We start from the raw sequence: 27,142 nt of genomic DNA on the forward strand, positions 1-27,142 counted from the left end.
AGATTACCCTTCGCCCATCCCAGCTCTGTCCGGCAGGTAGCTCCTCCTCACCTGCAGCATTTCAGAGTTACTGCAGTGCTATGAACTGCTTTTATTTGGGAAAAAACAAACAAAACTCCAGTGAAGTGAGTTAATGTATAATTATAGTGTACAACAAGCACTGGCATTGCATTAGAGACACAGTTGGGCTCCTGTGGCTGACAGGAGAAGTACCTGGTGGTGACTCGTGATTAAAATGTGAACAATTTTTCATTTTTCATATGAAATTTGGCACCACCCAGCTCTTACCAGTAGTGATAATAATACCAACAGTCAGCAAATAAATGTCTAATTTGTTCTGTCCAGCTCCGAAAACTAGATTTTTCTACTAGTGCAATGGGAGCTGGATTAGTCCCACAGCCGCACAGAGTCAGCAGAGAGGACAGGGTCTCTTGTGGGCACCCGGGTCCAGGGGAGATGAGCTTGCTCCGCCGGAGCTCTTGGGTACAGCTGCACCACCAAAACACGCCCGCACCCCACCTCCCCAGCTGGGGAGATGCTTTGCCTTAATCTCAGTCTAAATTTCTATCACAAGCCACTGACAGAAAGACAAGAAGAAAGGGCACGTTCTCATGGCTGGGGACGTAGCGCTGCCTTTTCGAGGAAGCAGTCCCTCTCCGTGAGACCCCTGCGAGCCGCAGCCCCGACGGGGAGCAGGGCCCGCAACAGCGGGAGGGCGGCTGCGTCCTTGCGGGGGCCAGCAGCAGCAGCCCCGCACTCGCCCTCCCTCGGGCGGGTCCGTGGGGCGCCCTGAGAGGCTCCAGTGCCTCTTGCGCCGCGCTTTCCCCATCGCTGAGAAGCGTTTTTGTTCGTGTTGTTTTTGTTTGGTTGGTTTTTTTTTTGTTCTCTAGCAGAGACATACCGAGCTCTTCCCTCGGCTGCCCGGCGGGATGGAGGTTAATCATCTGCTCGCAGTTAACCTGTGACCTCCCGTGCCCCGCGGCGCAGCGCTGTAGCTTTAACGCGGGCGGTGGAAGCGGGAGGAGGACAGCGGTGCCAGGGCCGGCCCCGCAGCTGCTGGAGATCCCTCGCTCCTGCCCTGTCCTCCCCTGCCCGGCCCCGGCCCCCGCCTCGGCCGCGCTGCTCGCCATGGGGAGCCGCAGCCTCCTCACCGCCCTCCTGGCCGCCGCTCTCGCCTCCCTCCTGCCGCCCCCCGCCGCCCCCTCGGCCCACCGCAAGCTCCTGGTGTTCCTGCTCGATGGCTTGCGCTTCGACTACATCGACGACAGCGAGCTGGAGGGGCTGCCAGGCTTTCGGGACATCGTGAACATGGGGGTGAAGGTGGATTACATGACCCCAGACTTCCCCAGCCTCTCCTACCCCAATTACTACACGCTGATGACGGGTGAGTACCTGCATTTGCGGTGATGCTCCTTGGAGCTGCCCACTTCTCTGGCCAAAGCAGAGGGCAGCTCCCCATCAATTTGTCCTCTCAAGACGCCGTAAAAATAACACGAGTCCTGCTTTTAGCTGGGAGCTTAAAAGGAATGAGGCATTACAGCTCGCTATGGCTTGTCTAAAACCTGTTCTGAACTTGGAAATGCCGCTTGGAGCTGGGTTTTGAAGTTCTCCTTTGCCCTCCCACGATGCGGCCGGGTCCCCACCTGCTGCCACTGCAGCAGCCAGGGCTGCCCCGGGCTCCCCAGCGGGAGCCCTGGCAGGGGCTGCTGCATACGGACCAGAAAAACGAGTGGGAACGCAGGGGAAATGAATGCCGAGTCTGCTCACAGGCTTTCCAGTTAATAAGAAGGTGTGTAAACTGAGGGTGGCTAAGAGGAGACTTTGTTTTCAGCCAGCACATCTGTTTTGGCAAGTCAGTGTTAAATTTCTTTTTAAACTTACAGATTTTCTGCTTTCTGTCTTAATGTTGCCCTAAGTCTTTCTGTCTGTAAAATAATCTGAAATAGCCAAATAGAAAGACATTAAGGATTTTTTCTTTTACTTCCCTGCTCTTCCCCCTTTTTTGACTGCTCGGGAGAGGCTTTCAGAAAGTTGGGAGAATGGCCACAATTTTCATGATGCTGATTTCCTTTTAATCTAAGTGAAGCAACACATGATTACTGTGACACTAGGAAGGTGCACAGAGTTCAGCTGAACCCTTCACATCAGAGAAAGACACCCTGGGAACAACATTTAAGTAAAAATAAATAAATAAAAAACACAAACAGAAAAGTTTTTCTGGAGTTTCTGATTGGATTTTTCTCCAGAGTTATTTAACAAACAGGACCTTCCAGCTACCAAGGAGTGAGAAAATCTGCCCTCTCTGAAGATATGTGGTGTCTTCTGCTGTCCTTGGAACAATACAATGCCCAGCAGTCCATATACTGCTTGCTGGGAAAGCAAATAGATGCCATTGTAAGACAAAAATCTGACATCAGTTGTGCCCGTCTTGTTTTTGAAACCGCTTAACCCCCTCCTCCCTCTCTTGGGAGAGGAACGCCTTTCTCTTGCTCGTCTCTGAAGAGAAAAGAGTACAAAACTGCCACCATTTTTTTTCATGACTTGGTGCAAATGCGTGAATGCAGAGCAAATGTCATGACTGAAGATAGAGGTGTCGCTCCACTGTGGACCTGGTTCTTTAGGTGTACGTAGGCAAACCAGCTTTTGTGTAAAAAGCCTTCAGATGAAGTTGTTAAAGGGAACAGGGAAAGCGACTGCTTTCTCTCCTTCCCACATTTAATCATCACTCCTATTGAGCGCGTATGCATAGGGTGAAGTCTGTAATCAGCTGTTCAAGGAGTTTTGAAAACACCCTTTTTTGTACTCACAAATAAGTTTGGTTTAGATGATGAAACACCACTACTAGACTTTTCAGGGCTTTTAGGATACTCGAGTTTCTACACCCAGCCTGAAGCAATAAGACAATCTATGAGACCAAACTCAACTCTTGCAAGTCTCCTGGCCTTTGTGATGAGGATCTCAATGCAAACACAACTTAACTGCAAATAACAGTTCACCTTCCTGAGTCACAGCAGCATTAAATAGGTCAGGAACCAACCAAGGACCACGTTTAGGTGATGAACATGCCCAAAGGATGATCCAAGAGTGGACTTAAGCTGTGTCCTGGCACAACAACAGGGTAAATTCTGTGATTGCACTTCTTACCCTCAATACCATGGTGCAGTCTCCACAGAAAGGAGATGTCACATTTTGGGGGGGGGGGGGTAGGAGCGTGGGGACATGGCAGGCATAGTGTTAGCCATGTTCAGTCTGTGCGCATTCAATTCGCAAAGCTGGGACAGCTTTTGGAAAAAATGCAGCACGGCAGGGTGACACTAGCATCGTGCTGTAGTGACCTGCTTAGGGACTGGCAAGTTACCATCTCCCCGTGACTGCTGTACAGGCACGAGAAAGCTGACATCATGTCTCACCAGTCATGCATCTCCTCTGCAATGTGGGGACAGGACTGTAACTTGTTTTGCTTCTGTTTGCAACTGGGATGTGTGGGACTTAAGTGTTGCCACAGTTTCTTCTGGAAAATCAGAGACTGCAAGGACAAGCTGTTCTTCATGTCCTACACTGCTTCAGCTGACCTACACTGCTGCTTCGTGAGAGGTTCAGAAACTCATGTTTTAACCTCCAAATTGCCGTATTTTAGCATTTGTGAATGTAGATAGGCTTTTTTCAGCTAAATCAGCATAAGAAATTTCTGGCCCCACCTGCACATTCCCACCCCTGGCTTGTTCATTATATCCCACCACTTTTTCAGAGAAACACTCCCGCCCCTTCTTTCTCTGCTCGTTCACGGAGTGTTGTTGCCCCACATCCATTAAGGAGCATACGTGGCTGCCAGGTCTAGGACACTGTGTGCCTGAAAATGCTGCGATTGGAATGTATTTCTCTCTTGCCTCTATCTGTTCATGCAAGCAAGGCCTCTCCTCTCTGGGTACTGCCCTTCACCCCATATCCAAACAACCTTCATGACTCCAGAGAGGTTTAGTTGTGACAGAGAGAAGTTCTCCCTCATTTCGCTGCCTTTGGAGGAGGACAGTGGACTCTGCTCCTCAGACGTCATCAGTGTTGGACAGGTCAGTCCCCTCAGACGTGAACTTACCTCCTCCTCCTCCTGCCCAGACCTGCAGGCGGGGGTTATGGAAGTCAGCAGCTTCTGCCCCACTGCCTCTCAGGGCAGATGCCAAACTGCAGCCGTTAGCCCTGCCAGAAGGTATCTTTGCAACGGGCAACGAGCAAGCAACAGCACGCAGCACAGCTGCCCAGTTATCTGCAGGATCTTCTAGTCATTGTCTTTTACTTTACTGATGGTTTCAAGAGGGCAGCCTAAATGAATTTAATATTAATGAGAAATAGCAGATTTACTGAGATTTTTCAAAGCTATAACCAAATAGATGCAACTGTAACTGATGACCAAGGCCCGTGTATCTAAAACCAACTAACAAATGTTTGCTAATGCGATGCATACCTCAGTTTGCTGAGACTAGGTGCTGGATGAAGCACAGACACAGTGGGAGGAGTAGGGCCCAACCCAGGCATGGAGGGGAAGCAGGGGCAGGGAGGTGACCCAGGCATGGTCACGCAGTGCTGCAGGATGATGGCAGAGCTCTCCATGGGTCCTCCTCCTGCTTAAATCTGCTGCTGCTGTTAGCCTATGAGAAGATATTTGCTGGAGCTTCACCCAGTGACATAGAAAGCCTCAGCCCAAAGCCCGGAGCCTGCCTCGAGGTCTTTTCCCTTCCGATGCATCTACAGCGATTAGAAGAAAGAAAACCAGAGCATATAAACAAGACAAATGCTAATGGCTTGGCTTCTTCACATAGAGTCACCCAGTGATTCAGAGCTCAGGAAGAAGGTCTAGTCTCCCTGTGAGCCAGGGCATGGCATCGTGACCTGCTGTTTGCTTGAAGAAGCACCAAACAGCCAAGTCACTGCTGAAGCAAAGGGCTCTTTCTGATGTGCAACGGGAGAAGTCGTTGTGCGACAAAAATCTGGTGGTGTGCAAGGTAGCCCAAGGATGTACCAGCTTAAAATCCCACTCTTTGAAAAGCACTTTTCTCTAACAACTTTGTTCATGCCATTTTTCTCAGCTTGGGCTTCCACAGTGGCATAAAGACTGGTTCTTGGGTGGCTGGGTTGTTTTCTGAGCTGCTAGAATGAATCCAACCTGGTGTCCTAGCTCTCCACGCCCCAGTTATGATATTGCACTTGTTGACCTGAAAGGCGTAGCATAAACGGCGCATTGGGTGAAAAGAGCTGTTGCTGCTGACGCGAGTGTTGGAGAGAGCTTCACAGGGCTCGGCGGAGGCTTGGCAAAGGCAGGAAGAAGGAGTCCAGATATGCGGATCCCAAAAGGCTCACTTAATCACACCGTGTGCTGTTTGTTCTGCAAAGAAAGGAATTAAGACCACAAGACACCTCGGGTTTTTTTTATCCTGTGGGGAGCTTTTAACATTTCCCTTTCCCTGCCTGGCCTGGCTCTGCAGGGAGCTCTCACGCCAAGCTAAACGGAAAGTCTGAGGTCTCCTCGCAACTGCTGTGAGCATGAGTTATTGCTTCAGAGCCCTTTATGCTATAGCTCTCGAGAAAAGCTGCTCGTGCTGAGGAGTTTGGGTCTCCCTCGCCTGCCAACTCACAGATGTTGGGCTGCTGGGGATCCCCCAGCTCCAGGATAAGGGGGCCCCTCACATTTCCAGCCCCAGCCAGCGTAGACACATGCGGACAGTGTCACATCTGAACTGGAAACTTGGGGAAGATTTATTTTCCAAGATCCTAAGAACAAATGAGGTCTTTTCTGGCAGGTCTTCCATGAGGACACACCAGCCACCGGTCAGCTGTGTGGCCTCGCGTCCAAGAGCCGTATTTCTTTGGCATCCATGGGAAGCAGAGGGAAGTCCCTGCTCGCAGGGTGGATGAGTGGGTGGAGAGCTGCTCAGAGAGGAGTTGGTGAGGGGCCTCTGTGTCCCTCTTTGGAGAGAACCTGATCTTAGATGCTTGGCAGAGAGGCTACGAGATCCCATGAAGCTTGCGGGGTGGTGGAGGGGGTTGGACAGATTGTGTTTCAGGTCTTCTGAACCCCAAGGTGAGGGCTGTGGTCTTTGCAGGGCTATCCCATGCTTGTCATAACTCAGCAATGGCATGTTTGGGGCTTCTCTAAAATATGAGGGCAATGAGTGATGTTTTCTCAGCCTGCTGTGGCTCAGCCATCACCCTTTCTCCTTTGCACGGCAGGAGGGAGAGGGGCAACACGACAGGTCCCAGGCTGGGTGATCGCAAAGTCTACTCTGCCAGACTGAAGGTTTCACCCATCTTTTTGTATTTCTACCATCCTTCCTCCACTCCTCACCCTCAGTTGTTGGCATACTTGACTGCTGAGGGCTTTGGTGGAAGATGTTGTGGTCTGATAACAGCCAGCCTGCTTCTGTTTTCTTCTGAGCACAGCAAATCTTGACGTATGCTGCACTCCACTTATTCCTTGTTTTCTGGGAGCAAATGTCCTTTGGGCATCCACCCCTGGAGTCCTCAGGGATCTGGCTGATGTGCACATATACTAGTAGGTTTATTGTTTACTGTGGGAGATCTCCTGGTCTACAGCACAGCACCTCTGCTCTCCATCTGCTTGGTACTTGGAGGAAACCCCATCTAGTGATGACTGTAGCAGATATCTCTTTTCTGCTGCCCAGTTAAGGATATCCAGACTCCAGCCTGGTCCAGGAAAGGATGCTGACAATTTCTGTTTAGCAGTTAAGCCAGATTTTAACTACATAAACAATATCGGCATAAACAGTGGAGGGGTAGGAGTACTACCTTGGTACACATGAACTGTGCTATGAAACACATCAACTATCTCAACTGCACTGTCCAAGCTGAGAAAAATCCAGAAGGACACAAAGAGCATGATGAGTGACAAGGGAACAGGATTTTCTCTTTTTGCTCCTCTTTTAACCACCACAGATGCCAGCAGCAGCAAGATGTAAAAAATTCTGTTTGTGGCATACAGTTTTTAAATCGATAGTCTCTCCTTTTTCTTGGATTCAGTAGCTTTCCATTTCTAAAATTGTGTGTTGGGAAGCAAAAGAGCACAAAGAAGTCTGTGGTAATGCTATTGACTGGCAGGGAAGTACTATCCTAGCAAGGACAGGCTGGAAAGAGTGGGAACTGGGAAGGTTTTTAATTTTCACATTCTTCATCTCGCTTTATTTACTCACTGCCTGCAGGAAGGCTGCAACACCAAGCACCAAGATTTTTCTCTTTCACACATGCACACAATGTTGTAAAAATCTGTGTTTGCTGTCTACCAGTTAAAAAATGGAAACACTTTCAAAGTGGAGAACAGAAAGTTTTCTCTAACACAAGTTCATATGCTACAAATTAAAGTACAGAGTTTTTTCCCCATCCTTACTAGCTACAGTCTCGCAGCTCACAACTAGTGTACCTACTACTAGCTGTTAGCAGCAGTAAGTGAACATTCAGTATCAAGGTATTTGTTTGCCCGGAGCTGAAGTCACAGCTGATAAACAGAAAGCTGCCAGAGGCTCACACCCTCTGTAACGGTGCAGGCAGCAGCTTTGCACGGCATTTTGTTGGGGCCCTCTGCAGTGCTCAGAGCTGCGGTGCCGTCAAGCTGTATCCAGCTGTGGTGGGTGGTCAGGGGTCTGGTGGGGTCCCTCTGCCCATCACTGCCACTCAGTTCAGGGGACTGACCGGCAGCGTGGAGCACATGCTCTTCAGGGACACAAGACCTGCCTTCCCATACAAGCGAACATCTGCAAAGCCTGAGATGGATGATTTGGCAAGCAATTTTCATGCATCCCAGCCCTGGCCCCGTTAGGAAAGCGTTGAAAGCTGGAGAGGACTTTTTCCAAGGGTTTGTAGTGAAAGGACAAGGGGCAATGGCTTTAAACTAAAAGAGGATAGATTCAGATTAGATATAAGGAAGAAATTCTTCCCTCTGAGGGTGGTTGAAGCACTGGAACAGGTCTCCCAGAGAAGCTGTGGATGCCCCATCCCTGGAAGTGTTCAAAGTCAGGTTGGATGAGGCTTTGAGCAACCCGATCTAGTGGAAGGTGTCCCTGTCCATGGCAGGGGGCTTGGAACTAGATGATCTTTGAGGTCCCTTCCAACCCTAACCATTCTCTGATTCTATGACTTAAGAGTTTGATGCTCTTATTAAATGAATCCCCTTCAGGAAAAAAAAAATACTGTGTATAGGTGTCGTGGTTTAGGCCGCTGCGGCAACTAAACTCCAAACAGCTGCTCGCTCACCCTCCCCCACCCCCCAGGGATGAGGAAGAGAATTGAAGGAGAAAAAAGAAAAGAGACCCATGGGTGAGATAAGAACAATTTAATACTACTACTACTATATATGAATGTATACATATATGTACAATGATAAATATATATGAACGAGTGATGTACAGTGTAATTGCTCACCACTCCTTGGCCATGGCCCATCTTGTCCCAAATTAACGATCCTGAAACAGATAAGTCCCGACACCACAATCCCGGACGACGTGAGAAGCCGAAAATAGAGAGCGAGACAGAGATAGCACTCCGAGAGTCCAAGAGTGAGAAGCAAAGGCCCTTCTTTCCAGCTGACCCTCACTTTTATACTGGGCGTGATGCTGCATGATATGGAATACTTCATTGGCCAATTGGCCCTCAATCCTAAGTCTAAGTACAAATCATAAGGAGAGTCTTTGTCCCTCTGTCCTGGCCGTGCTCTCCCCTATCCTGTTGTGCTCCTACACACTGGCAAGAAAATGGCAGCTGGAAAGTCCTTGAGACCTCAGTGCCAGCTATAAACATCAGTGCGCTGTCAGCATTCTTCTCAAACTAAAACCAAAACACGGAGCTCTTCTGGCTGCCTAAAAAGAAGAGCTAACTCTGTCCCAGATGAAACCAGGACAATAGGAGAGATATTTCTGTGTCTTTTGATGTGATCCTACTTGGATTGCAAAGTCTCACCTTACAGAGGCTAAGGTGTTTCTGCTTTGGATCTGTCTGGTAGTGGAGGTCATAATAAATTGGAAAGACTTTGCCAGCAGGCTCTTCTGGGGAACATAAATGGTCTGTGCACCATCTTGCAGGTACTGTGTTTGCTTGGGGGCCTGCTGATGGCAGGTCTGCTTTGCCCAGACCAGAGCTCCCTCTGTGACTTCTTGTGAGCCCGAGTCTCCTCCAGGCCATTTAAGGTTTAGCACATGGCATTCTGTTTTTTCCCTGAGGTTGTTCTTTTCAAAGCAGGGCAGATGAGATGCAGCAGGGGAAGAGCAGAACTAGGGCATATATCGACATGGGCCAGAGTGGAGCCCTTCAGGATGCTTTGCTCACAGCAGGCTGGGCTTGGTCCTCAGGGACAGCAACACCACGATGTCTGCTCTGGAGCAGGAATACGGTGCTGGTGACTTCAAAGTCCTACTCTCTTTCCTCCTCACAGCAGGCAGCAGGAGCGGAGCATTTCCCAGGGAAAGTCATGCAGCAGGTCTCCAGGGGGGTTGGAAGTGGGGTGAGGAGCTGATAAATGAGCAGGTATGGGTTCAGTGTTGAGGTGACTCTTCAAGCAAGGGAATAGTGGAAGAAAGACGTTGTGGGGAGGGAAGGAAGGGGAGAAAGGGAACTGCATGTCTCACTTTGGCTGTTTAAAACCTACCTACCTTACGTGTTGCCCAGCTGTTTGCATGGGGGAACTTAACTCTTCCCCAGCTTATATAGCCCATGGCAACCTCTGCTTGCATCTGCCCTCCTGGCTCTTGTCAGTTCCCAGGGAGTGGGAACATCGTGGTGGACTCAGGAGGAAAGGTGTCACCATAGTAGCAAGGCATGTATATAATATTACATAGTACGTACATTTATCTTAAATGCATGTTCTTATGTTTGTCGTCAGATGGATACCACGTGGGTACAGATTATGGTACCTTTGCTCCATTAGCTAATATACACACTGTGGGTTCTCTGATAAATCTGATTTGCTCAGTGCATGAGATGGTCTACCTCGTTTTGTTGCCAGATGCCCCAGGTGCAGCATGTGCATCTGCCACACACTGCTTCTTCTTATTAAAACAAGATCGTTGGGTGTCTCAGAAGAGCATTTTCTCTTGTAGGTTTAGACACGGATGGTTCCCTGGTATGATATATCGTGTCTACTGGTGATCCTATGCACGTCCCTGCAGTCAGCGAAAGGCCACCACAACCAAGAAGAGGTCATTCCTGTCACAAATGCTACAGGAGCACAGGCTCTGGTTTCCAGATCTCACATATGGTCAATGTAAAGTGCACAGTGCTCAGCATTACTGTGCTCTTGTTGTGGGTGGCCAAGTGGCTGCGTGTTTTGTTGTTTTGTTGGTTTTGTGTTTTGTTTTTTTTTTTTTTTTAATTTCATCTTTGTTTTGCATAGATTCGTTTGAATGCTGGCAAAAGTGCCTGGAGACGTGGGAATGTGCTTTAGAGAAAGCCAACCCTGTAAGAAGTGTAGTGTCCAAGTAAGCTGTAGCACACAGACTTGCAAATGCTTTTGCTGGCTCTCTTCCAGAAGGATACAGCAGTTATCATGTTCCTGGGAACTATACCCTCTTTGTTTTCCTCTGTTGCTTGAGGAAGGGGGGCTTTCTGCTACAATTGCAGTGAGTTTAACTCATGACATCTGTATGCTGAAATTGTTTTTCGCCCTGTTTCCACTTTTGTTACTCTTGAGATAATGTTTGGTTACAGAGGAAAGCTGCAGTAATGGAAGGAATAATAAATTTGGCATGTTATGGTGGCTGTCTAACACCATGTTGCTATTTTGATAACCATTGAAAAGGAGATCACCAAAGGTCATTTGCTCAGGATGGAGAAAATAACTTACAACAGAGGATGTAAAGAACTCGGGTTGTATAGGTGTCTCAAAAGAAATTTGAGAAGTGACCTTAATTCTGTGTATGAGTGTGCTTGAGGGGGAGAAATGCCAGCTATTGCAGGGCTTTTTAATCTAGTGAGCAAGGCACAGAACAGCCATGGTTGAAGATTAACAAAGATCAAAAATAGAAGTAGAGACCAGGCGTGCTTTTTGAGCAGTGTTTACTGATGATAAACATTGGGACAAGCAACCCAAGGAGAGATTGATTAGTTGGGTATTGATGTCTTTCAAGGAGGTCCGGGGTCTTTCTCGGATGCAGGCTTCAGGTGAGCAGACATCAATGGCTCCAGGCAGCGTTAAATGATCATGTTTCTTGGTCTGTCTGCTCATCTGATGTTCCCTTCTGGCCCTGTGAACCAGGGATGTCTGCAACGAAAATTGATGCCTTACAGTCTTCTAGGCCTCTTTTTCAATATCAGAAGGCGAGTTGGAGTCCATAGAAGAATGAACTTGTCTGATGTAGAGATCAGAAGAATACTGTCCTCTGTATTAGTGCACACAGTTAATTAAACTTCCCAACAAGACTACAAAGAACAATCTCCATTCTGTTCCTGAGGTGGGCAAGCTGACAGTAGACCTTAAATCCTATAGGGAGCTCACATCATCAGCAGCTGAAGCTCGCTGTTTCTATATGAAGACTACACTGTACATCGTACATCATACAAACATGTGACCTAACAGCTTCAGCACCAACTTGTAGGTTTCCCAGGCTGGCTCCAGTTGCCAGCCTGCAGTTTAGCAGGTTGATACATGCTCAGGAGTATGTGGACTTCAAGAAGCTGAAGAGATGGGATTGTCCTCCAGGTAGAAAGCTGTGGTTTGATGCGCTATAGAGTCTTTCTTCTAGCTCTTTTTAGACTTACAGAGAAGAAAGCACTTAGCAGCCTAAGGAGGGCAGATTACTGCCCATCCAATCCACCAGTTCTCCTGTAGTAAACCTGTTTGGTTTAATATGGTAAACAGTGACTGCCACAAATTGGGACTGCTTTTCTCTGCTGGGGTGGAGGAAATGTTTTGCATAATTGGAATACTTGGTAGTAGGGAAGGAAAGTTCAAAATCCATCTCCAAGTCACATGTACCCAAAGTATACAGAGTCCTCTGCTCAAATGACACTTTTTCAAAACAAGCATACCAAGGTTATTTCAGTTCTCATCACCATGCTCAGTCTCACAATAATCAAAGCCTGTTATCTGGCTCCTTGCAATATCGTGACTCACCAGCTAATGATGACAGTGTCTCACACATGCATCAGTCGTTGCTTTTTAAGATATGGAAATTGTGAACTCCCAGCACAACTTAATCTTCAATGTTTCTTTTTCCATTTTGTTAATTCACCTGCAGATTAACTCTTAAACTAGGGTATCTTCTCTTCTGACAATGACTAGAAGCAGGAGCCATCTCTCAGCTATCACATACTAGTTTCTTGTAATAGAAAGTTGCCCAAGGGCCCCAAGATGCAGTAAGAGGGCTGAAAATGTATGATGAAATGATTGCCATCCCACAACCAAAAATAAGTGTGTTGATTTGAAAAAAAGCCAAGCAATTCCAAGTAATGGAAAATAAAAGTAATATATAAAGGTTTTAGCCTAGTTTTTGCTTATTTGTGGAAAAAAAAATGTGTCTTATGGATAAAGGGACAGGGGAAATGCAAGTGTCCCAAACTTTATTCTGTGTTTCCAGACCGTGATCTTATCCCTTCCCGCTCACAGACCGCTTCCCGCAGCCCCTTGGGTCTGTGCGCTGACGGGCGCCTTAACACAGCCTCAGACTTGGCCGATGTTGCGATCGTGGAAGGAGCCAGACGTCAGTCAAACCTGTGGCACCTGCACGGGCTGCCGCTGCTGTGCTTTGTGTGTGTGGACTGGGTACGGCATGCTGAGCAGGCCACAGCGTGCAGGGTTTGTTTCTTCTGGCCTCAGCTGTCTAAACGCCGGCATTCTCAAGCTAAGCTAATGATGTGATCTTTCTCTACAACTGATAAGAGTGTGATATGCACCTCCAGAGGATGACTCCTCCCTGATAGCTTCGATGCCTATCTTAGGATGGCATTAACTGCTTTCTAGACGTGCCTCTTCTTCTCCATTGACTGTGAAGGAACACTGGTGGCTGACCTAAGCTTCAGCAACTAACTTTTAAGTGGCTGAATTGGGGGATATATAATGCTACCTGGAGGACCTCAATAAAGGTGATAGAGTCAAGATTGTATGAGCAGTCGCAAGGTGTGGGGTCCCTGAGTTCAAATCTGAGCTTCACAGCTGATTTGAGGGATGAGCTGGGGGTAGAGGTGGTGGTGCTGGTGACATCCTTCCTATCTGATTGTGCTTTTTTTTTTCCCTCTACCCCTGAAGGTCGCCACTGTGAAGTCCATCAGATGATTGGAAACTACATGTGGGACCAAAAGATAAATGTATCTTTTGATATTGGTGTGAATAAAGAAAGCCTGCTGCCTCTCTGGTGGAATGGATCGGAGCCTTTGTGGGTCACAATGATGAAAGAAAAAAAGAACGTTTCCATGTACTACTGGCCAGGTTAGTGTGTCAAAAATTTCTACCATCTTAATGGTGCACCTTTACATCTAAGCATTTCATTTGCTGTAGGATGGCTCTTATCAATACTTTACTGATTATGAATACCTTACTAACCACTTGTAGAAATGAATTCTCTTTTCTTAGGCCATGACAATTTGCATATGCTTAGAGAGGGAAAGACTGAATTGTCACTGGAGGTAGCTTTCCACCAAACGTTACCTTCAAGGGGGTTGCTGGCTTGCAGAGCATCCCCTTCTCCACAAACTGCTCGTTCCGCTTGCCCACCTGTAGCTTCTGCTGTGCTGAATGGTTGCTCAATGAATGGTTCTGATCATGTCACTGATCAAAGTTAACCCTCCTACCCAAGTGCTTGTTTCCTTTTAACCTGGAAACTAGTAGCTGAGAGCTGAAGATGATCTTCTCTGTGGGGACAGCAAAATCCAGGTGAAGGAAAAGCATCCTTTGGTGAGCTGGAGAGAGCACTCTTGTCCTCCTTCATCAACTTGTCTGAGGTCTCAGTTGCTCTGAGTCTGAGCCATTCATTTGGAGGGACTTGGCCTTTCCATTCGTCATTTGTTGAGTATCGGACCACTGAAATCGCTAGGCACATATAATAACGAGTCTTTTTTAACAAACAGAGCTATATTCTTAGGCTGTCCATTTAGAGACCCACATGGAAATAAACATTCCAGCTGTGCAGCTAGACCACATCCCTTGCTGGTTACCCAGCTTCTCAACTTTTGACCTTTTAACTCTGCTACCTAAGCAGAATGCAGATATCCTCGTATGTGTAACTGCAGGATGGAGGACCACGTGTTAGAAGAGCTGTACTGAATACAGGCAGTGCCAGTGGGTAGGGCAGTAGCAGCTGACTCACACCATGGGCTCCCCGCCAGCTCATCTTCTGCATCCCAATGCATGTCTGCCTGGTCACGCTCTTTCCATGCCATGAAGCTAATGGCATCGCAGAAAAAAGGCCACAGTTCTTGGAAAAGGGAAGAAAGAAGCGAACCAAGATGAAAAACATTGAAAAGCCATCCAGAGTGTTTCTACAGTACTGAAGAGCGAGAAGATCTGAGGGCGACCATATTGCCTTACGGACTCAAAGGCAGTCCAAGGGACTGGAATTGCAGACTAGATATAATAATTTGGCTCAGCCCTCAAAAAAGGCTTCTTCTTATTGGAAATCACTCCAGTGACCTAATAGCAATGCAAATAGTAGGATGTAGAAATTACACAAGAATGTAGAAATTCTTCTAAAGATTTACAAAAAGACCTATTTCTATAGACTATTCATTTTTAACTACTAATGCTAACTGCACTGAATAGGTACAATTAGGTACTGAATAGAGGTAACAGTCTACGGAGGGCTACAGAAATCCAAAAGAACAGTATCACTTTCCATTAAATGCCTTTGGACTTTACCTAGCTCCTTCATGTTGCCCTTTGAGCAGGGTCTCCCAGGGAGAGGACATGTGAGGTGTCTGTGTGTGTATCCCTGTATACCTATGTATACCTTTCACACTTACCTATCTACTATTTCCAGTGGAAAACAGCAAGGAACAGCAGAGCCTGCCTTTTTCCAGTGCAGTATGCAGTGACTCTCTTATAACACCAAGGGGGAAATTTGTGCCTACTGATGCCAGTGGGAGTTTTTGCATGGATCTGGTATTTTAGCTGTGGACCGTGACGTGTCCATCTGTCTGTCAATTATTTATCTGTGACCGCTGATGTTGCCAAAGTCGTCAGTGCCTCAGTTCAGCAAATGCTTAAGCACGTGCTTATTTTTAAGGGTGTTCATGGTCTCATAGGACACATTGGCTGTACAGGGTTGGGCACAGGGTAGGAAGCAGGGTCAAACTAAAACATAGGACAGCTGGGACAGAGCAGGAGTCCAGGTATAACTGGAGCAGACAGATGTCACCCTCAAATGCAATAGTATTTATTTCTTACATTTTCCTCATACAATTTTTTGGAACTGTTTTCTAGTTCCATAGTACGGATGTAATCTTTTCTTCTAGGCTTACTATTTTAAGCTTTAATTCTTTAAAAGGCATTTGACTGTAGAGCAATGCCCAGCAAAATGAAAGAAAAATAAGGATTTAATAGCCAAGGTGGGTGGAGGTCCCACAGACCTTTGCTCTGAGTATGATCTGCTATTAGCGATTAACTTTCCAGCATGAGGATATACTGCTGCTTAGTAATGAATCTTGCAAATCTGATAAAGATCCAAACAGGAAAAGTTTGGGAAACTGTTAATAGGAACAGCAACGTGCAGCCAAATCATCACACTTTGTTCTGGAAAATGCTATTTTTCTCTCTAGCGAGCAAAGACAAACAAGACCTATCAAACGCAGCAGAAACGCGTTGCAAATGCTAGCAAGCTGATTCTCAGGGTTAGCTTACACCATTGCCATTTCCTCCTCAGAGCCAGTTCAAGCTTTGTAAAGCCTGAACCCAAAATCTGGCGCTTTATAGTCTTCCCTATATTCCTCTCTCATGCATATTCAGTGCTTTAAGGAAGAAAATCCAGATCCCAGCAAACAGGGACACAGAGCTGGAGGGACGTTGGATGCAACACCCATCCATCACAGCTTATCTGTGAGCCAACATAAACACGGCAAAGACACTTGTGGACAGAATTCATCTGAGCTTTCCTGCCTTTAGAAGCGCAGGAGCCAAAATACCGCCGCGCCGGGGGTCCCAGCTGCCGCTTGTGCCGAAACATAAGCACTTGGCTTGTAGGGACACTCTTCTCCTTTCTTTATGGCATTTATTAGGCAGTTTCTGCTCTTCCAGGCATTCCTGGGGAAAAAGTAAGGATTCTCTGACTGTTTTCTAAGTAAAACACAACAGCTAATTGCCGTTTGTGGGGTGAAACGTTGCAGCCTCACGCCCAGGTTGCCTGCCTGAAGCACTGCCGCTCCAGGGGAGCGTGGGAGCATCCCGGCGGTACCACCAAAGTCAAAGCTTTATAGAGTTCCTCAGGCTCAGCCTGGCAGGTGATGTCATCCCAGGCTCTCGAACGCCTTCATATTTCAGCAGCCTGTGCAACTGCCTCAGCTGAAGTGCAGTAGTGAATCTTTTCTCAACACTGAAATGAGAGAAAGGGGTAAAAAAAGACTCTAACCCCACCTTTCACCAGTTAAACACAACATTTGCCAGGACACGGAGCTAGTCTGAAAAGTTTTCAAAACCTTCTGTTTATGACACGAAGTGTCTGACTGTTAAATCAATGTTTAGAAATGCAATTTAAGCTGGCAGAGGTTCAGGTTCTCCTCGTCAGACAGACAAAGAGAAGCCTATATATCACACAAAAGAAGCCCTTATTTCTGCTCCGGTAGTTCAGGTTTTTAAGTAAAAGCTTAGCACTACGCAAAACTGTGCAGAAAGGTATTGAGCATTACACCTTAGTAAATACAGCTCATCTATTGTAGTTTAACCAAGAAAAACTGAGTGTTCCTTTTGTCTGGCTCTGAATATTTTTAGATTTCCTATCCCATAATATTTCAATGAGAAAATTTACCATCTGTCCTGGCCTTAGCCAAAATGAAATTTAAATATTAAAGGGTCTTCATGGCCAGTATTTTGGAATTGTAACAAGCCTTGACATCAAGAATCCAGTTTTAAGTTCTGTCCATGACAGAGGCTAAAAACAAGAAGAAAAAGGAAGCTCTTTGTATCTAAGCTGCCTGAATTTCAGTGTTACTACCAGTGAACTGCATGCTTGAAGACCAGTGATGACCATGCCAAAATGATTTCTAATTGTTGCTAGCCTTTGCAGTCTTTTATGTCTTGCTCATCAGTTGGACAATCTAGAAATAGCAAAGATATCTGAGCAACTAAAATATCCCAGATTCCCAGGAGGTTAAGGCTTCCAGTTATAATTATCTCGTAAGTAATTCCGAGGAATGATATCTGAGAAAATTATAATCTGATGTCAGTATCTGAAGAGGAAAAAGAGGCTAAATACATTGGGATTAGTCATTGGCTGTGAGCAATCATCCAGCCAAACTAAAATACTAGGCATTTCCAAACAAATGTGTCCTGAACTTCTTGCCTGGGTTTGGAGCCAATCTTTTCCCAGACTCAAGTGTCAGAGGCAAAATTAGCTCTGAAGTTCCAGTTCAGTCTACAAATACTGGCAAAGCCCCCAGAGGACTACTGCATCCCCTCCAGCATCCGAGGGAGCTGAAAACCCATGTTTTGCTGCTAGTAGCACCCAGGACATCAATCAAAAGCCTGGAGCTGCACACCCTCAGGGCAGGGGCCAAGGGCTCCTGCTTCCCAGAGATGGCTTTAGGCCATTTATGGAACATATTTTTTTGATGATTTGGTTAGGTAGCAGCTGAGGCCTGTCTCTGTTGCACAACGTAATTTCTTGAAGGTGCTGCGTACAGATGTGTAGAAGTTTTACTGTGGGAGAGTGTGGAGCGTCAGCTCTTGTCAAGTAATCTGCAGGCTGTTCATCCAGGTTGCAGATTGCTTTCGTGGCGGATAGATAAACACTAAAGTATCTCCATGCAGAAAGGGGAGAATGAAGTCATATGAGTTTAGGGCAACAGGGGAAGAATGAAAAGTGAGCACCATTACACACTCCCACAATTTTTATACAAACAAATATTAGATGGAGGTTCAAAATTATGTGTTTTTACAGAAAACATATTAGTTGACTACATTTTCTGTTTATTATTGCAAATAATTAATTATTACAAACAATAATCATAATAGATGGGTCTCTTGAAACACACAAAGAATGTGGAGACTTGAGAGCCGGTACCATAGACCATTGGGTGAAGAGATTGAATCCATCATGTGTGCTAGAGCTCTTTAACTTTTGGAAAGAGTGACCTCCATCTGACTTATCTGGCAGAATTTTCTACGAATCAGTGAAGATTTTTTAAAATTTCTTAAGCTTAAATATTTAAGTTTTTCTAACTTTTTGTGATACTGCGGGGAAGTCACCATCAGAAGTCTCTTAGCCAGCTTAGCCTGGAAGTGGTGTGCTTTTCCTCATGTCCCAGTACGGCACCTCAGTGATGTGGGCTCACATGGGCTGAGATGCAAGACAGACAAATTCTCTTTTCTGAGTGTCCCAGTAAGCAAACCACTGTAAATCATCCCTAAAAGTAGCTCTGCTTGCTCTGGTGCCCCTTCTGTACTTACACCTCTGTACTTACACCTCCTGTGCAAACCATCTTTCCCCCCCAAACAACGAGTCAAGTTCTGACAGTCCTTAACGCTTATTCCTTCATCCCAAAGGAGAAGCAAAGGGACCTAAATGTAGGCAGATCCAAGCTATGGCTTAGAGTTGCCTTTTTGACCTGACTGTCAGGTATGCAGAGTCCGTTTTGCAAAAGATTTCTTTTTTTTTTTTCCCTCTCGTGCCCCAGGAATACACCAGAAAATGCCTAACTGTGATGGGAGGACTCTGGGGCTCTCCAAAGATAATTTGCATGAATCCAGTGTTTCTGAAAGCATAGTTCTTTAAAATATTCATGTTATTCAGCAGCATAGTAGCTGGAGAGCGAAAGGGCAAAAAAACGCCACAAAAAACATGTTTTCGTGTGTTCAGGGCCATGTTCTCCTGTAGGATTTGTTGCCATAAATTTCTGGGCCACAAAACAGACTGTATTTTGCAAGGAAGGCTGCAAATTACCAAGAGAGTTAATTGGTTTATACTGTTTAATAAGACCTCCTGGGAAAGGGATTTTATAGTGGAGTGCCAGTATCACATAATAAAATGTGGTTTATAGAGGATATTACAACGGAAGATACAGTGTGTCTAACTGGAAAGTATTTGCTGAACTTTCAGGAAACAATATCTGAATCTATTATGTTGGAAGCCTGGAAATGAGGCTGTGTGGCCGCAGTAAGCTGAAATGAAAACAAGCTAGAGATTTAGGTGGAAACTGTCTGCCATGAGGGAATCAAGAGTTTTATCGTGGGAAAGTCACACTGAGACCTTCCTTTTAGAGAGAGAAATAAAACGACTCAATGTATGCTTTGCTACAAGCACTTGTCAAACCAGCCTCTCTCCCCTTTTCCCTTCCCAACCACAAGGTTTCCTGCAGAGAAGGTGTAAGGTAAGTAATGTCACAAGGAATTTACAAACCTGAACTTGGACCCCACAGTGTGGGGTCTGTGATCAAGGTGAAACAGCAGAGAGCTTACTGCATTTGTCGCTCGTAGGCTGCGAGGTCGAAATCCTTGGAGTCAGACCGAGTTACTGCCGCGAGTACTTCAGTGTCCCAACAGACAAAAACCTTTGCGGATGCGATCAGCGATGCTCTGGAGTCTTTGCGGTACGTGACCGAACTTCTGCGGTGTCGAGTCTCCTCTCTCCAGGATGAGTATTTGGGTTTACTGTCATCCAGCCTTGCTCTAGGGAGATTTTCAGAGTTGGCTCCCAGGTAGGAAGATGGAGGCTGAGACTGCTTTGCAGTATTGTCACAGAAACGTGACTGTAACAGGAATAGGCACTTGTGTTAAGATTGGAGGGAAAGATGTGCTTCTCTTTTCATGTGTAGGTTACAATACAGAGGAGACATCCTGACTTACTAATTATAATTTTCTGTTTCAAACAACTTCAAGATCAGTTTGTGAGTGTCCGTTCACTGACCTGCAAGAGCAGACTTTGAAATGCTTGGATTTAGAGGGTGCTCCTGGGAATTTGGAAATTCTGAAACTCAACTCCAGTCACTTATTTACGAGACTAATGTTTTGGCTCCTTCTGCATTTAGAGTGTCTCAGGAACAATGATTTTGAAGCCGGCATTCATTTTGTGCAAGTATGGGAATAGAATAGAATAGAATAGAATAGAATAGAATAGAATAGAATAGTTCAGTTGGAAGGACCTACAATGATCATGTAGTCAACAGAAGGGAATGATGGGAATATATTTCTCAACCAGATCCTAGGAAAAATGTATGCTCCAACCCCAGCTTTCTAGTTCCACCGTCTCTCATCCAAATGTTAACAAGGGACAATCCCATGTACCTTGTTAAATCAGGGAAGATTTGCTGCCATGTGCAGAGCCAATGCCATACCTTAGCTTCCTCTTTTAAAACCTTCTTGATTCCATAATTTACCCAATTCTAGGATACACTTCTAATTTGCTGCTTGCAAACTGCCATAGCGATTTGAATCTGAAGAGTTTCATATTCAAATGCTGAGTGTTGCTTGTCCTTGAAATGAAGGCTCCGAAATGATGAGAGCGCTGCTGGAGATGTTGCTCCCAGTTGCACGCTGGGTCCTGCTGCACGGATGCTCACAATCACAGCATCGTTTACAGCACAGTGCTTAGAGAGAAGCTGTCTCTGAACATGTGAGATATTTGATCCTGAAATAGCTTGTATTTTAAGGAAGTTATCTGCATGTGACATGAGGAGTTCATATGTGCCATAGGAGGGTTTCCAGAGCTTCTGCAAAGCTTTTAATGTGGTGAATAAGGAAGGGAAGGGAAGGGAAAACTGAATACAGATACCAGGTCTGACTTCTGGTGGAAACCCAGAGTTACCCTGGAAAGCTTTTTGGTCAGATATCATTTGGGGATGGGTCAGGATATGCTTGAAGCTCGGAGCTTAAGGCCATGCAGGACGGGTTGCAGCTTTGTCACTGTGAACATGATTAAAAGCAAGGCACGGACTGTTAAAAGCTCCAGCCCTTCAAGCTGCTCTTTTGGGTAGCTGGAGCCCATTAAAAAAGTTTCAATAGCTGATTGACCCCGAGGCACAAGGCTGCTTGCTGCTGCCTTCGTTTGAAAAGAAGAGAAGGGCAGGGACACGAGAGTGTTGGTGAGGCAGCTCGCAAGAGGTGAAAGCTGGTGATTTCAAGAAAAGATCAGATCCCTGCCACCACGATGTCTGCTGTAAACACCAGCTACAGCCTGAAGGCCCTACAGATCCTACAGTTCGTGCTGGAGCTGCGGGAGGTCCCGTCTCTGGTGTCCATTTACACACCATCTCCTCTGGAATTTGTGTCTGTGTTCTTTCCTTTAAACTTAGTGGCCTGTCTGCAGTAAGGCAGGAGAGAGGAAAAAGGAACCATCATCAATAAAATTAATAATCAGTTGTGGGTGTAAATACTGCAGGGACTAACAGTAAGAAAAGGGTAGAGAATGAACAGGGTAGAGAATGAACAGAGAAAAAAACAGGTAAGTTTTCCTTATCCTTTCTCTCAGTTGTTTTTTCCCTTCATTTGTCCTCTTTGTTTAGTCCTTTAAAATTCAGCAAACTATTTCAGTGCCACTGAGCCAGCCCAGAAGAAGTAAAGCCTCTGAAATGCCTTTGTTGTAGGTGCATTCATTTAGCAGAATTTAGCATCTCTGGGTAGAGGAGTCTTGAGCATGTTTTATTGCCATCTGCATCTTTTGCAAGAGCTTCTGGCTCTTGGTGCTGTTCAAAGGCTGGCAAATCCAGCGTGTTTCCTTTCCACACCCCAACTAATTAAAAAGGCCCATTAGGCTGAGGCTGGCACTGGCTTTACATGGGAAAACAGCCCGTGGCAAGGGCAGTCTGTCGCCTGGAGCAGTGCCTTGCTCAGCTGTCCTAATGGCAGAAATCGGTGGTTAATGAACTTCACTTATGCTCCCACCATGAGCAAACATTACGGGGACTTCAGGGGAGAGAGAGTAAGCCTTTTACTGTGGCACAGTGGCCTGGGGGTTAACTTGAGTTTAGGTATGGGAACATCCTGACCCATCTTAACTTCACCAGGGTTGGAGGGAGTTTTATCAATGTCCCCTGCAAGGACAGGAGTTCCTAACTCATCAGGGAGCTGCTGAGCTCCTCTTGCAACCAAAAGAAACCATCCTTCAGGAATATTCTCTTTTCAAGCAGGTGCTTTGAGACCATTATTTAGACAAAAAATATTCAAAACTAAGTCAAGCACCCGTTTGGCAAGTGAAACTAAAACCTCACTTATGTCTTTTCCACAACTGTAATTTAAGGGCTGTTGTAACCTACCTCCCTTCCTGGACAGGTGTCATGAAGTTGGGTGGTACTTGCAAAGTGTGTCGATAAAACATAAAACCCTTTTGGGTATTGCCATCGATGCCGTCCAGCTTTCTTCAGCAAGCTTTCCTTAGCAGCCATTTCTTTTGAAAGTGTTGGTGATGGGAGAAGACAGGACTAACAGTTAGAAAGACAGATTACTTCTCCCATGCAAGCCATAATCAGAGATGCCTCGTTTTCTTGGGAAAACAGGCAAAAAATGGAAACAAAGTCAAACTCAGTCTTAAAAGCTCTGAATGTTCTGTACCCAATCCTGCAAATTCCTCAACATGCCACATAACCAGGGCTTGTCCCGTTAAAGTCATGTGCAAAGTTGAACAGTTATCCTTACAGCATTGAGCCCTCACTGGGAAAGCTCACTACAGCCTAAATAAGACCGCTTGTTTTATGCAATAAATCTTTCTTAGCTTCTGTCTTGATCGAAATGAGCATTTACTTACAGGTGAGAAGACACAAAGCAATCTAAATAGCTAATTAATACAGGCACTGCAGCAGCAGCCAGCTCTTTCAATAGGTTCAATGAGTGTGTGTGCAATATAGAAATTACAGGGTTAAATTTTAGAGATTAATTTATGCTTAATACACAAGGAAAGTAACGCTTAAAGTGAAATTGGGAGGAGGGAAGGGGTGCTTCGTTTGAATGATTTTAAAATCATGAAGAGTGAGAAACAACACTGTTCTGCAGGGCCAGCGGTGGAAAAATTCCCACCACGGCAGAGACCTTCAGCTTCCTACAGGACTGCTCCTCTGAGGCCTTCAGCAAATTTACAAATGCAAATGACATACCCTGATTCACTCAGTCAGTCCCTCACCTCTGATTTTTTCTCTTCTGTCTCACTCATTACGCCAGACTACTTGGGTTGTCTTTAATCAGAGAAGCTGGACCTGTCAGAACATCACACACAGTCTTTTTGTAGGGATCTTGATCTGGATGAGGGCACGTATTATGGATTGCACACCCTGTCATATACTAAGTACAGCAGAAAAAGGCTGGGTTTGTACGTCATGAGCATAGATTTGCGATTTTATCCACATGACTGCTCTCAGGGAGCTTTACAGCAAACTGTAAAGTGGTCATGCAAATGTAATTAAGCACTGATGTATGTGCAATCCCCACTAATTAGGCTGAGGGCATTCAGTGAAGAAAAGTGTGATCAGCTAAACTTGCGCAACTCTGAGATTACCTTAGTTTTCCTTTGGTCATATTCCTGAATAAAAAGCCCATCTAAAATCTCAGCCCAATTCATACCACTCAGGATTTTGCAAGGTCATGGAAGAGCCCGTCCTGAGTTGGCCCTTGGTGGTTTGGAACACCTCACAGAGGAGAAAGCCAGAAGTGCCAAACTTTAATAAAAGTGCAGTTGACTGGTAATTCCCACAATCCTTTTAATAAGGGCATTCAGCATAGAAATTGGTATTTCTTCTGTGTCTTTGTCATTGAAGGAAAGGTTGCCTTCTTAATTCAAAGCAGTAGTAGCGGGCTGCCAGCGAGCCTGTGCTTGCACGTGGTAGTCTCTACCTGGCACCTCCAACGAGAGTCTCAAGCAAGCTCAGGAGACTCTAGGTGTGAATAATGAGCCCAGCCGTGCGACAACGGGTAGGAGAGCACAGACTGGAAGCAGAAAATGTGTTTTTTGTGGCTTTACACGCCAGCAAGGACAGTAACGCCAGCAGCAGGGAGGTCCCCATGTGCGTCAGCCTCTCATTCCTTCCGCTCTCTCCCACCTCCAGCAATGGCAGCGCCGATATGGCCGCGGTGTACTATGAGCGCATCGATGTGGAAGGCCACCACTACGGCCCTTCATCCCAGCAGCGGAAGAACGCTTTGAAGGAGGTGGACAAAGCCTTGAGCAACATGATCACACTCATCAAGGTGAGTAGCGTCCAAAAACCCAGCTCCTGGGAGTGTTTGGAAAAGGCTTTTAAAACTTCTCTTTGTGGCACTGTCAAGAGCCTGTTTGATGCCTGTTAATTAGCTGCGTTGGCTGTAAACTTTTTATTTCCTGAAAAACAGAGGCTAATGAGATCACCTGGAAGTCAAGGCACCATTCCCCTGATTTTTATTTTTGTCGATAGCGTAATAATCCTCCCAGTGGATTATTATACTGATAGCCCTGGGAAGCCTTCAACCAGTATATGTGTTGCTCTGTAAGTTGTGTTGCCAGCTGGGCTTTGTAGTAGGCAAACGAATCAAACCACTTGCTTCCTAAGGTTTGTGGAATCAGACAATTAGCTTTTATAGTGTTTTTTGTGGCACCATTCAAAACTCTAAACTTTCTTTTAAAAAACATTATCTAAATGATTTTGCAGTGAGAAAAGGAGGATATCAAGTTTTTGGGTAAATGTCAATTCTATGAATATTTCTGACAATGATAAATGCACGTTGGTGGTTTTTATGTGTTTCAGTGAGGAGACGAATATGTGTTTTCCAGTGTCACTAAATTACAAAAGCTCTAATGCTAAGTGCTTATGTTTGGGAGGGGAAGAGAGAAACACCCCTGCCACAGGTGGTACCATGATAAAATTGCTCTTCCCGGCCGTTTTGGCCTACAGATGAGGAGCAGCTGGATAAAATCCTGTCTAAGACCAGCTGGGACAACTGGTTTGTGGGACTGGGAAGTAGCATCTGGTTATTTAGCAGGGGGGTGGATTTATTTTGGAAAAATCTCTCTTTGGTACTAACCTCTCAGACTCTTCCAGGGCAGCAAGTGAGAGTGGGTGTTCGCTGTTATGCGTGGTGGCAAAGCACATTGCAAGGCATTCACAGCCATGCTCCTTCTGGCCAACTTCCACTAAATTAGCGGAGGTCAAATGGGGATTAAAATTTTCCAGCAGGCACAGACAGTGCGAAGCTCTTAGCTGGCCGTAACGGCTGCCATGTACTTGCTTCACAGAGCAAGGGACTTCAGCATGATGTCAATGTCCTCCTCTTCTCTGATCACGGGATGACAGACATCTCTTGGGCAGATAAAGTGATTGAGCTGAAAAACTACATCAATATGAGTGATACCATACAAATGAAGGACCGAGGTCCTGTTGTGAGCCTCTGGCCCGCTCCAGAGAAGCACGTGGAGGTAAGTACAGTTTATTCGTATTTATTTAGTTTTGTGATTCCTTGGGTTTTATGACAATTGTGTATTTTGTTTGCTGATAACATCCAAATCCCGCTCTCAGAGATGTGTATAAAAATCAGCCTGAGGCTCTTATCGGAAGTCAGACTTGGATCCTGTGACACTCTTGTGATGCTGGTTTCTGAAGGAAAGTCACACTAGTGAATTCAAAAGCATGAGCTTTCACCGTTATTTGGCACAGATACGTGCTTTCAAACCTCACCACTATGTCCTCCTGATAGATAGCTAAAAGATTTTAGCTCAAAATCCATTTTTAGGATTTCATATATATATATTAGTGAATTTATTGACACTCTAGATGGGATTTTCAAAGGATCTGGAGCAAGTCAGGCATTCATATTCCAGTAGAATACCATAGAGTTTGAACAATTAATTCCATTAGACCAGAAATACAAAAAATAATCTTGTAAAAAATATTCTCCTTTGAAGAATTTTGATGAATAAGTGTGTTGGATTGAATTAACTGTAAAAGCCCAAGGCTAGAACTGGAGGATTTTGAGGGACAAATTAAAACAATACAGAAAAAAATTTGGAAACCACTTGAAAAGAATGAAAATGCAGCATCTGTAACTAATAGACTAGTATATTATAGTTTAACCAGAAACCAATGCTTGAGAAGTCATTATTGCTGTCCTTAGAATATAGATGAGTGGATGTATAAAATGAGCAATCCATGCTCCAGGTGAATAATTTTGTTTCCTGCATTATATTTGAGCCAGCTCCAGTATATTGTAGCTTGTACAATTTTTTCAAAGAGAATATTTTCTAATTTTTCACCCAAAAAGGCTCTCCAGGAATTATATAGCTGTGAAACGGCGAACATTTCAAATTAGTGCCAGAATTGAAAGTTGCTTAGAGGCACGTGTAAGCAATGCACTGAAAATTCTTGCGGAGGATCACAGCATTTATATATGCTCTCCTCAGCCTTAACTCAGAGATCTCTATTTTTGTGGGCCAGACCTCCAAACAAGGACAGGTATAAGTTGTGACTTCACGCAGACATGGGATTTCATCTGACAAAGCTCTTAAGCACATAGAATCATAGAAGGATTAGGGTTGGAAGACACCTCAAAGATCATCTAGTTCCAACCCCCCTGCCATGGGCGGGGACACCCTTCACTACACCAGGTTGCTTGAAGCCTCATCCAACCTGACCTTGAACACTTCCAGGGATGGGGCATCCGCAACTTCTCTGGGCAACCTGTTCCACTGCCTTACCACCCTCCGAGTGAAGAATTTCTTCCTTATATCTAATCTAAATCTCCCCTCTCTCTGTTTAAATCCATTGCCCCTTGTCCTATCACTACACGCCCTTGTAAAAAGTCCCTCTCCAGCTTTCCTGTAGGCCCCCTTTAAATACTGGAAGGCTGCTATAAGATCACCCCGGAGCCTTCTCTTCTCCAGGCTGAGCAGCCCCAACTCACTCAGCCTGTCTTCACAGGAGAGGTGCTCCAGCCCTCGGATCATCTTTGTGGCCCTCCTCTGGACTCGCTCCAGCAGCTCCATGTCTTTCTTGTGTTGCGGATTCCAGAGCTGATCACAGTATTCCAGGTGGGGTCTCACGAGAGCAGAGTAGAGGG

At 45.6% G+C, this 27,142-nt stretch overlaps 1 protein-coding gene across 1 annotated transcript in view; it reads left to right on the top strand.

Moving 5' to 3' along the window:
* Window positions 1–1,128: 1,128 nt before the first annotated feature.
* ENPP6 (ectonucleotide pyrophosphatase/phosphodiesterase 6) overlaps window positions 1,129–27,142 on the top strand; it is a 32,875-nt gene continuing 6,861 nt past the window's right edge. Inside the window, 6 exon segments of the mRNA XM_009978321.2 lie at window positions 1,129–1,384; window positions 13,238–13,417; window positions 19,610–19,683; window positions 19,685–19,722; window positions 24,163–24,304; window positions 25,326–25,505. Coding sequence (XP_009976623.2) covers window positions 1,129–1,384; window positions 13,238–13,417; window positions 19,610–19,683; window positions 19,685–19,722; window positions 24,163–24,304; window positions 25,326–25,505 — 870 coding nt within the window.

The sequence above is a fragment of the Tauraco erythrolophus genome, chromosome 5 (assembly GCF_009769465.1).
Source record: "Tauraco erythrolophus isolate bTauEry1 chromosome 5, bTauEry1.pri, whole genome shotgun sequence".
NCBI lineage: Eukaryota > Metazoa > Chordata > Aves > Musophagiformes > Musophagidae > Tauraco > Tauraco erythrolophus.